Here is a 12,917-nt window from a genome sequence, read left to right on the forward strand (position 1 = left end):
TAGAAGTTATATATATAGTCGAGAAAAAATCAACTTCTACCCTTTTCATGTTTTTTTTAAAAAATTTTGCCATTAGCCTAAAAGAATTAACATAAAATTATTAAATTTGGAATACGAAAATATATCATTTTTTTAAATAAATTTAAAAAAATCATGTCAAAATTTGATATCTATCATTTCATAGAATATATTATCTATATTCATTATATTTTGCCTGATAGAAATCATCTTTGAAGGATTAATATTTCATTTTGCTTTTGTAGGATTTATTTTGTAAAATTTTTTTATCTTTTTAAGAAACAAAATGATAGTTTATTCCAATATTAATTAAAATTTATTACAAAAATAATTCCATTTATTCACATATTCAACTATTATTGAAATATTTTATATTTTTTATTTAAGAACATATATTACACATTATGGTAAAATAGATCAGAGTACCTAAACTCTTCCGAACACAAACTTGTCTACAAAAGGTTATAAGCGTGACTTGAGATGACACAACTTACAACTGCCAATTATTGTGTATTGTAGGAAATAATTTAAAATTTCATATTAAATAACATGATAGTAATTAGTAAATGCTTAAGTCATGACCTATCTAAGAAATTATTATTCCGTTGTATTTATACTGACTTTAAAAAAAAAAAAGACATTCAGTCAAAGATACCCTTTGGCTTAACCAAAATCAAAGGAATATCTAATATCCATCTAATCTCACATGTACAGTAAATAGAAAAAGCAACAAATAGAAAAAGGGGGAAAAGAGATGCAAAATTAAATGAGAAAAGGGTAATAAAAAGATGGGGCCATAAGAAGTGTATCCTCAAAGTGAGGTCTATAAATGGTGCCTAGTTTCATCAAACTTGAGAGCAGAGTAACACAGAGTAGTTCTCTCATTCTCATATCTCCACTCTCAATCAAACAATTATGACTATGGAAGAAGGAAGTGTTGGGAGTGAGGAGTACACACAAGATGGAACAGTGAATATTAAAGGAAAACCTGCTCTTAGATCCAAAAGTGGTGGTTGGAAAGCTTGCTCCTTTGTTGTTGGTAACTCCCCTTTAATTTCCCCTCTCATTATAAAAACTTGCAACTTTCATAGATTAATAGAAAGTTTAATTGCTCATTTTATCAACTAGGACGTAGTTTCTTTTCCATGTCTCTTAAAATGTGGGACAGAGTAGTGATTGTTCTTTTTCTCTTCTGCATCTTCCATTTCTTTCCTGTTGCTACTAATAACATGCATTTTTCTTTGTTTTGAAAATTATACCAATTACCAACTATTAGTTATTATGAGAAGTAATGGGTCTGTATTTTTCAAAACCGTTCATAATCTGCACCTTTCTCTGCAACTCCAATATGTATGTTGATGCAGTACCTAGTTATAGAGTCTCATGACTTTTTAATCATGCCAAACTTATTCGAATCATAAAAGCAATGAACATTGAACATTTTTTGGCTTATTTTAAAGTATTATTATTGGTTACATGATTGCATATCTAATAATAAAGTAAAGTAAATTAATAATAGAAGCCATGTGACTGTTTTTTTTCTCCCCTGCAGTTGATACTTGATAATATCCATTGACTTGGTCAGAGACTGTATAAATAATAAATGTAAAACTAGGTTATACGACTTATCGCATCTTTTTATACAGTTCAACCCTACGATACACTCGGGCATAGATTACCATTCCCTTTCTCTTGTGCTGCTACCTTGCTTTTGCATTTACGCCTTCAATTGACTTTGCACAATTAAACGAAGAATTTTATTAACAAAATATCTTTAAAATAGTTAATGCTAAGTTCTTTTTCTTTTAGAAAATAGTATAAAATTTAAAATTATTTTTACTTCATTTAAAATACTTATCGTATATGTTAGCTAATATTGCATTTGATATCATTATGCATATTTAATTAATAAAAATCTATATATATCTATATATTATGTGAGTGTGCTTTTAATCTTACAAAAAAACTTTTAAGTATATTAGTATACTGATATTTTAGTAAATTTTAACGATTGATCTTAATTATATATATTATATATATTTAATGATTAAAAATTACTGAAATACTAGTATACTGACTTAAAATTTTTCTAATCTTACATACTGTCATAGACTCTTAGTTTGCTGGTTTCTAAGTTTCTCTAAATTTGATGTATGGATATATGGGATGGTTGCTCTCCCTTGAACATCTAATGAATTTTGAAATGTGAACATTATATTAATTATATATAGTACCAATTTATTTGCTTAAAAGAATAGTTTGTCTAACACTTAAACTAAAGATATGATCCGGATAAGATCCTCAAAAAAGGTGGAAAGTTCAACTATATATGGATTATTTTTCTGACTCCGGCGTACATGCATAAAGGCACTGTATGAACTTCTCAGAATGGGACACTCATGCATTTTATAATAATAAAAAAGGGTTCTTGAAATAATATATATTTTTTTAAATATAGTATCATTTTCTTTCCTTTTTTTCTGATTTATATTATCCATATTAAAACTGACGCCAGTTAATTTTAAATACCCACCAATATACTTTTAATTTAATTGTTATAAACCTATAATGCATGTTCTTAAAATCATATAATATTATACCAACACTTTAGTTAATTCAAGTTATAATTTGACACATATTTCTTTCAAATAACAAAAAAAAAAAAAAAAAAAAAAAAACCGGCTCTAAATAGAGTTTTACTCCTGTGATAATAAACCGATTCCACTCAAATTAAATAGATGAAATTTACCGAGTTCGTTGTGAATCTTAGTGGTACATAATGCCTAATTATCTAATCATTATATATATATATATATATATTTAGAAACCTTACTCAGCACTGAAATATTGTGCATGTGTTAAAATGGATGCAGTATATGAGGTGTTTGAAAGAATGGCTTATTATGGGATATCATCAAACTTGATCCTGTATTTGACAACAAAGCTTCACCAAGGCACAGTTAAATCTTCAAACAATGTCACCAATTGGGTTGGGACAAGTTGGATCACACCCATTTTAGGTGCCTATATTGCCGATGCTCATCTTGGCCGCTATTGGACTTTTGTTATTGCCTCTACCATTTATCTCTCGGTAAGTGTCCAAATAATAATAATAATAATAATAATAATAATAATAATAATAATAATAATAATAATAATAATAATAATAATAATAATAAAAAAGTGAATCTTATTGTTTTAACTTCCTTTCATGAAATTTCTTTATATTTCTTGTTGTATGTTAGAATATTCTACTCCCTATCACTACTCCACATATGATTATCTTAGCTTTTTTATTTTTTGACTCCTCATAGTCAAACAAGTTGAATGAATCCATAATGCCCCAAGAAATTAATTGATTTGTTTACTACTTGATTGTGTGCATATTTTGACAGTATGTAGTGCTAATTACCCATTTACCCTTAATTATAATGCTCAAAAAGTCGTTGTGCTTTATCCATAATAATGCATTTAAGTTTAGAATAATATAGTATGGCTTTCTAGAAACAATTTTTCTCTCAAATATAGATACAATGCAAAGACATTTTTTCCCCTAATTACCAAATGAAATCTCTATTGTCGAAATTAAATTACTTGTGATATATCATTAATATTATAAAGACTTTAATTTATAGTGCCTAAGATATTTTATGCATAATTTCAAATATTTACAATAAATTAAAAGTTAACTACTTTTTTTTATTAAGTTGACAAACTAATCGTCCAAAATTATCTTTTTTTTTTAAAGAAAAACTAATAAGATCTTAGAAATATATCACTAATTAGATACTAACTAGATTAGTTAATTAAAAAAGATTTAATTTAATATGATCTTAGAAATCTGTCATCAAACAATCAAGCAACCAACCAAACTAAATAGGGTAACATGTTGAGCTTTGTGAAAAGAAGACTTTGACCAAAATATTGGCGGAAGGGAGTTATTAAGGGGGGGCTGTAGCTGTCAAGGGACCAATAATACACTAATTCATCCATTTTTTATTAGTTAGCTACAAAAAGATAAACAAAAGAATCTTCAAGCTCAACCATGCATTCACACAAACCCAACCTTGACTTATTGCCATTAGATGACCAATGAAAGCTGTTATCATATGGTGTATATCTTCATGAATATGTACAATAATAATATAGTATTGGTATTGATGCCAAGGTGATTTTTAAAATTAGTTTTCATTTTACATTATTTTATTTTTCATAAAGCATTTTACTAAACATAATTTGAGAATAATATAAAATGAAAAACGATGTTATTAATTAAAGAGCGACAAAATCACTCTCCTTAATGTTGTGAAGCTTATTAAAAAATTTTAATAAAATAGATGTCACTAAAACAATACAGTTCGGGTAAATATATATTTAGGCAAAAAAAGAAATGTCTATATCCAATTTTAAGTATTTTTTTAAATCTAATAAATAAAAAAATACAATGATATTATATAGACTTTTACGTAGATAATATTTATTTTTAATAATTTTGAGTTTAATTTTGATGTATTAATAGTGTTAAAACGTTTTACACAGTTATACAATTATATCTATTATTTTGAATGATTATTTATGTGATTAATTAATATAAAAAAAGTTATTTGTTACTAATATATTATTATATAATTGAATATACGTATAAAATTAGTTTAGAATTAGTATATTAAAATTATATTCTAATTTTTTTTTTCCAGAAAACTTGCCAGAAGTATAGCAAAATTTTAACAGGACTACTTGTTGATTGGGACATAAATAAATAGTGCAAAAGCGTCGCAATTTGACCCGTGACAGTGGTGATAACTAAAAGAAATGCATGTAGTAGGAAAATGTCACGGTCAATAATTGGTTTGGTACAAAATTAACATAATATGTGGCATTCTTTTCACACCCATGATTTGCTTTGCTAGCTAGTGGACCTCTCTTTTCATGATCGCGTTGTTGTTTTTCTTAGTGTCTCGCTTTTGTAACAACATATATGCAGTCATTTTCGATGATATATAGAGGTGAATTTTAGTATGATTATGTTATTATAACTAAGATGATTATATAAGTATTGTTAATATTAAAGTCACACTTTTTTTTTATATTTTGGTAATACTTATTTTTAACATTTTTTAAAAACCATTACTCTAATTTTAGTAATAATATTTTTCGAAATACCATAGTTACCATAATATAGTTATACTAAAATAAATAATATATATATATATATATATATATATATATATATATATTATTAACTATTAAAATTAGCTAATAATATATTTGTGTATAAATACATGTGTAGTTTAATATATATATATATATATATAGGGGAGTTCTTTGGTGACCAAGATAATGGTGTCTAAAGGTGGCCAAAGATTGACCCACAAATTAAAAGTTGACATGTGGAATAGTTGAATATAGTGAGAAACATTTTAAGAATATACTTTTGTGAATTACATTAAAAATGAGAAAAACTAAGTTATAAAAAAAATATAAATACATAGAAGGAAAAAAAAAGATAAAAAAAAAGCTGTGAAGTTAATAAAAATGGGATTTATTTAAATAAATTAAATAAATATTTTATTTATTGGAATAAATAATTATAAAAATTATTATAAAAATACGTCTCCCAATCTTATCTTGTTTATTTACACTGTAAACGATATAATTATGAATATATTTTGTTTATACTATAAACGATATATATGAGATTTAAAAAAATACAGCATTTTGATTACCGTGTAAATAAGATATATTTAAAATGATCCATTTACCGTGTAAACAAGATATGTGTATTTGTAAATATAAAAATATAATTTTTGAAAATAATAAAAAATATTAATAATTTAAATTAGACCAAACTCTTAAAATGAAACATTTCAAATAATTTAATATATTTTGAAACGGTTAATCTTTTCTATTATTTAAAACCGCTTATTTTCCTTATTATTTGAAAGTTGAAACGTTTTATTTTTAAGAGTTTGGTCTAATTTAAATTATTAATATTTTTTATTATTTTTAAAATTTATATTTTTATATTTACAAATACACACATCTCGTTTACATTATAAACGAGATAATTATGAATTTATCTTGTTTATACTGTAAACGAGATATGTGTATTTTTTCAAATTCCATGTATCTAGTTTACCGTGTAAATAAAATATTCATAATTATATCGTTTATCATGTAAATAAACGAGATAAAATTGAGAGACATATTTTTATAATAATTTTTATAATTGTTTATTTCAATAAATAAAATATTTATTTAAATAAAAAATCTAATTTTTATTAACTTCACATCTTTTTTTTATCCTTTTTTTCCTTATATATATATATTCCACATGTCAACTTTCAATTTGTGGGTCAATCTTTGGCCATTTTTAGACACCATTATCTTGGTCACCAAAGAACTCCCCATATATATATATATATAGAGCTCGTTCAAGTTCTAGCACGAGTGATGATGGTGGGTTTGTGGGGCTGTAGTGATCACTTGAAGCACACTATAGAGACAAATAACAAGTTGTATATGAAAGAAAAAAGGTTAGGAAAAATAAACTGCTTTATGAACCCACATTATTAGGTAGAAAATTAAAGTGTTAAGTAACTTATCTACCACGGTAAGCCAATCCCTTCATGCATTATTATTTCAATTACATAATATATATAATATTGTAATGGAAGTTCCAGTAGTAGTATATCTCACTGTCACTCTGTCTGTTAGTGCTTTATTTATTTGAGAAGATTGTGCAATGTTATGGTATGCTAAGTTTTACTAAACTAGTAGTTATATTAAATTATTAATAACAACTTGCATTTAATTTAAATTAATATATAGAATTCATGAGATGGTAGCTCCTGTGCTTTACGAGGTTGCAAGTTGCAACATCCTTCCTCAAGTTTTAGTGTCTGGATTGGCTTTTCCACCATAAATTTTGCAAATTGTTGAATCGCTCTGGATTTTAAGACGGGTTCAATCCATTTTATTACTATTATTTTTAAATAAAAATTAAATTTTAACATAAAATAAGATGAACATGAACCTTAATATTGTTCATGTTTCAAGTTAAAAGAAAAAGTATTGCTTCAACAGGCATATATTAAATATAAAATTATTCATATATTTTTATTCAACACCGTAAATTTTTGAAAGGGAAATGATCTGTGACAATTATTGAATACATTAAAGCCATATAAATCATATTTTAATGTTACTTTTTCTATTCAAGTTCATGATAAACATATTTGATTACCTTTTGGACATAAAATTGATAATGATGCATCATGTTTACTGTTTAGCATCTAGAAACATTAAACATATTTATACATCAAATACTTTTGATATCCATATAACAATAGTGTTATTATTAACCATATATGTTAATTAATGTATGTTTTGCATTGCATTGGTGGCAGGGCATGTGTCTGCTAACACTAGCAGTTTCCCTTCCAAGCCTAAAACCGCCACAATGCTTTGACAAAGACATAACAAAATGTGGCAAAGCGTCCACACTCCAACTAGCAGTGTTCTATGGTGCACTCTACACTCTAGCAGTTGGAACAGGTGGAACAAAGCCCAACATCTCCACCATTGGTGCTGACCAATTTGATGACTTTCATCCAAAGGAGAAGCTCCACAAGCTATCCTTCTTCAACTGGTGGATGTTCAGCATCTTCTTTGGGACACTCTTTGCAAACACTGTGTTGGTCTATATTCAAGACAACGTGGGTTGGAGCCTTGGTTATGCACTTCCAACACTTGGCCTTTTAGTTTCAATCATGATATTCTTGTCAGGGACTCCCTTTTATAGGCACAAGGTGCCTGCAGGGAGTACCTTCACTAGAATGGCTAGGGTCATAGTTGCTGCTTTCAGGAAATGGAATGTGCCTATTCCTAAAGATACTAAAGAATTCTATGAACTTGATGTCGAGGACTATGCAAAGAAAGGGACTTATCGGATTGATTCCACCCCAAATTTGAGGTACAATATTTTCTACCCTACTTTCTGTGTTACTATTTTGTCTTGTATATTCGTATATTAAATCATCTTTTACAAGAAACGAAACTAAATAATTATATCAGTGACTATTTTCACGATTTGAATGTGTGACTTTGAGCTCACATAGAGACAACTCAATCGTTACTCCAAAACTCCTCTTTAAGAAATGAAACTAAATGTATTTGAATTTTTTATTAATCCAACACTAAAACTGCATTTAAATTGTTAAGACACGAGGAAAATATAAAAATAAAGGGATAAAAAAAATTATTTTTTTTGTCTCTACTTTTTAAACTAACATAGAATACAAAATATATTTATTAATGCATTGTTTAATTCTTGTCTCAAGTTACAAAAACATCTTTGTGCCATTCTGTTACGTACTTGTGTCTTATAACATATGCGAATGCTGTGTCTAAAACAGAAAAATACATACAAATGTAGCCAAAATATTGTTTTAGACAAAACTGAAATTTTTTATATGTTTGAGTAAAAGTTAATATAAGAGTAACACATGTTTTTCTATACATGCAATTCTGATGTGCTTACAAAATAAATAATGTATGTAAATGAAGGTTCCTTGACAAGGCTTGTGTGAAAACAAGTTCAACCAACAATCCATGGAAGCTATGCACTGTGACACAAGTAGAAGAAACAAAGCAAATGCTAAAGATGGTTCCAATTTTGATGGCAACGTTTGTTCCAAGCACAATGATGGCTCAGGTAAACACATTGTTTGTGAAGCAAGGAACCACCCTTGACAGACACATCGGAAGCTTCAAGATTCCCCCGGCGAGCTTAGGCGCATTCGTGACGATCTCCTTGCTCACCTGCATCGTCCTCTACGACCGTGTCTTCGTGCGGATCATAAGAAGGTTCACCAAGAACCCAAGAGGGATCAGGCTCCTTCAAAGAATGGGAATTGGCATTGTTTTACACATCTTGGTCATGACCGTTGCATCAATCACTGAGAATTATAGGCTTAAGGTTGCAAGAAATCATGGTGTTGTAGAAAGTGGTGCACAGGTTCCTTTAAGCATATTCATTTTGCTTCCACAGTTCATACTCATGGGAACCGCCGACGCCTTCTTGGAGGTTGCAAAAATCGAGTTCTTCTACGATCAGGCACCGGAAAACATGAAGAGCCTTGGGACTGCATATTCCTCTGTTACATTAGGAGTTGGGAATTTCATAAGCTCTTTCCTTTTATCAACCGTGGCACGGCTTACTCAGGAACATGGTCATAGAGGGTGGATATTGAACAACTTGAATGAGTCACATCTTGATTACTACTATGCATTTTTTGCATTGCTGAATTTCCTCAACTTTATTTTCTTCCTATTTGTTTCAAGGTTCTATGTGTACAGAGCAGAGGTTTCTGATTCCATACAAGTGCTTGCAAAGGAGTTGGAGGAGAAGAAAGTGACTGTGTCTAATAACTATGTGAATCCCAAAGACTAATAGAGTAGATAAAATTGGTATACAACTTTGCGAATTGGAAGCCAATTCAAAAGAAAATATGGTTAAATGTTATATAGTTCTTGAGGGTTTAGTGTGTGTGATGATTTCTCTCCTTATTCTGTAAAGTGTTTGAGAAATATGAAATATCTCAGGCTGATATAAAAGAAGAACAAGGACAAGATTCAGAGAAAAAGGGATGTGTAATGTGTTTGACACTTTTTTCAGTTTTAATCCCTTTTTCTTTCTTTTTTTAGAAATCGTAGGTTTTTTTAACCAATAACTTGTAAAATAAAATGTTGAAGAAAAGAATCTATAAGGTTAGATTTTGTCATTTTGAATTCTGTTACATTTGCTATGACATGAAAGCATTTTATTTTATCTTTTTGGGGTTAACAGAAAATCAACAATCTAGTCTTTCGGATCGAAGCTTTTTGGGTCAACAGCATTGTGGTTTGCGGCACTTGGGTTTGGTCAATGCATTGGGGAATTTAGGGGAGAGGCACTTCCAATAAATTTGTTGAAAGAAGCAGAACAGAGAATGAAAGGCGGTTTCGAATAAATTTGTTGAAAGAAGCAGAACAGATCATGGAAGGTGGCCCAATTAATCTCAGCCCAAGTCTAGAAATACACTATTTTCTAGCCCAAAAATGGAAAAAGAAACATTAGCATTTTGAAGGGTTCTGACAAAAAAAAAAAAAAAAAGAAGGGTTGTTCACTTCCACCAGAAGGCAAAGATATGACAACCTAAACAAGATTTTAGTGAGGGTCATGGAAGAAATGAACAGAAGGCTAATCTCCGAGGTCTCACAAGAGGAAATCAGGAAAGTAATTTTTAGTTTTCGGGATTTTAAAGCCCCTGGACCAATTCGGTTAAATGAGTTATTCTATCAAAAATATTGAGAGGTAATTAAAAAAGAAATATGTGCAGTCGTCAAAGGGCTTTTTTAAAAGCGGGCATTTGTCGAAATTCATTAGTAAAATTTAGGGGTGGTAAATGGGAAAGTTCGTCCTACTCCCATTTTGCTAAAAGCCTGCTATATGGCGGGCTGGCCCGTCCTGCCCCGCCTAGTGAGGCGATCTTGAATTTTTTCCTCGTCCCGCCTAACGGCGGGTTGACGAGTTAACGAGTCAAATCTGCCAAATCTTTTTTTTTATAAACCATTAAATATTAAAAATATATATAATTTTATAATATTTTAATAAATTTATAATTTCTAAAGATATTATAATTTTTAAATTCACAAATATTAAAGTCTTTATAATTATAAGGGTAAAGTATACTTTTTGTCCCTAAAGTTTGACAAAAATTTCAAAAATACCCTTAAGTTTTATTTTGTTTCAATTTTGTCCCAAAAGTTTTCAATTTGCATCAAATATACCCCCGACGGCTAAATTTTTAAAAAATTTAAGACCAATCTAACAATAATGCATGAAAATGATTTTGATTTGCTTGCGTTGAGGATTATTCTTATAAAATTGTTGTTGAATTGGTCTTAAATTTTTTGAAAAATTAGCCATTAAGGATATATTTGATGCAAATCGAAAACTTTTGGGACAAAATTGAAACAAAATAAAACTTAGGGGTATTTTTGAAATTTTTGTCAAACTTCAAGGACAAAAAGTATACTTTACCCTAATTATAAATATGTAATAGACTTAATCATAAACCAAATTTTTTGAAACAAAATAATAAAACTAACATTGTCCAAAGCAAAACAAACATTGTCTAAAACATATAATTAAACATCTTCAAGTTTATAATCAATCAAACATAAAACATAATCCAAAATATAGTTTAGATCATCTTCAATTATCATCTTCATCTTCTTGTAGATAAATAATATTATAGAAATTTGTAAAAAAAGGTCCTGACGGATTATGCGGTGCGGGTTAGACAGGCTTTTAAGTTTGGCGGTTTCAAATTTTTAACCCAATTCGCATTTTTTGGCAGGTTACGTGGGTTGGTCCGACGGATCTCGACCCGTTTGCCACCCTTAGTAAAACTACAATGGTCTTGATTCCTAAAATAAAGAATTTGGAAGGACTTAATCAATTAAAACCTTTTAGCTGTTATAATTTTATATACAAGATTAAATCAAGGGTCTTAGTGCTAAGACTGAAGGATCTAATGGAGGATATAGTTTCACCAATTCAAAGTGCATTTTGTAGGAGGAAGATTAATTTAAGATAATGTGGTAATCGTATAAAAAAGTATATCATAGCCTGAATAAGAAGGAAAGAAAATATGAGAACATGGCAATCATGCTAGACACGAATAAGATGTATGATAGATTAGGATGAAATTTCCTTGAGAACGTACTAAAGTGCTTTGGATTTAATGAAAAAGGGTGAGATTGGTGATGGAGTGTGTTAGAAGTGCCAATTACAAATTCAAAGTCAATGGCGAGTTGTCCATGAAGATCAAGCCGTAAAGAGGCTTAAGACAAGGGGATTCACTATCTCCCTATTTTTTTTTATTTTGGCAGCTAAAGTATTTTACTATTTTGATGCTGGAAGCACAAAACGAAGGCAGTATCTCCAGATTAAAGATAGCTCCAACAACTTTGATAATTATTCATCTTTTGTTTGCAGATGAATGTATTATTTTTGCAAAAGGCAAAGAGAAAGATATTTATAGATTATTTAAGTGCTGAATGAATACACAGAAGCATCTGGACAAAGAATAAATCTGAATAAGTCAGGTGTCACCTTTGAAAGCTAAGTGTCAATTTAAAAAAAGGCTAACATTAAAGAGATACTAGGCATGGCAACATAGAAAACAACTAGAAAGTATCTTGGACTTCCAGCTATTTAGGAAAAATCTCAAAGTAGAGCTCTAATATGGATTGAAGAGAGAATAATGAATAAATTGAAAAGATGGAAGGAGAAGCTATTAAACTAATCAAGTAAGAAAACCTTGATCAAAGCAGTAATATAAGCAGTACCATCATATGCTATGAACATCATAAAAATTTCAAAACAGTTCTACAAGAGAATATGCACAAAAGTAGCACGGTTCTGGTGGAAAACGTCAGAAAGGGACTAAGATATCCATCGAAAAAAGTGAGAATTCATTATAAAGATTAAGCTTGACGGGGGATTGGGATTTAAGGATCTGAGAATACATTACACTGTCCATCTTGCAAAACAAGCTTGGAAAGCCATCAAAAACCCAAATTCAATTTGGATTTAGATTCTTAAATCAATATACTTTTCGAAAGGCAATTTTTGGATAGAAAAAAAGGAAAAAGAATCATCATGGGTCTGGATAATCATTTTGCATAAGAGAGAGCTACTTAAAATTAGAGGCAAGTGAAGCACAAGGGATGGTTTAAAAGTGTGCATTTGGAAAGATAATTAGATCACTGAAAGAATACAGCTCTAAATGCAGAAAGTATGGATGCAACCAAGGTTAGCGAGTTGATTAAGGAGGGGGGAAGGATGA

The 12,917-nt window shown here is 29.2% G+C and overlaps 1 protein-coding gene across 1 annotated transcript; it reads left to right on the forward strand.

Annotated features, from left to right (window-relative positions):
- Positions 1-716: 716 nt before the first annotated feature.
- Positions 717-9,803, forward strand: LOC107618222 (protein NRT1/ PTR FAMILY 5.2). The gene is made up of 4 exons (XM_088499623.1): positions 717-1,057; positions 2,892-3,109; positions 7,428-7,993; positions 8,587-9,803. The coding sequence occupies exons 1-4, from the start codon at positions 934-936 to the stop codon at positions 9,470-9,472; spliced, it is 1,794 nt and encodes a 597-aa protein (XP_088355749.1). The 5' UTR covers positions 717-933; the 3' UTR covers positions 9,473-9,803.
- Positions 9,804-12,917: the final 3,114 nt, after the last annotated feature.

Source organism: Arachis ipaensis, chromosome B9 (genome assembly GCF_059453495.1).
Source record: "Arachis ipaensis isolate K30076 ecotype BB chromosome B9, ASM5945349v1, whole genome shotgun sequence".
In the NCBI taxonomy this organism is placed as follows: Eukaryota; Viridiplantae; Streptophyta; class Magnoliopsida; order Fabales; family Fabaceae; genus Arachis; species Arachis ipaensis.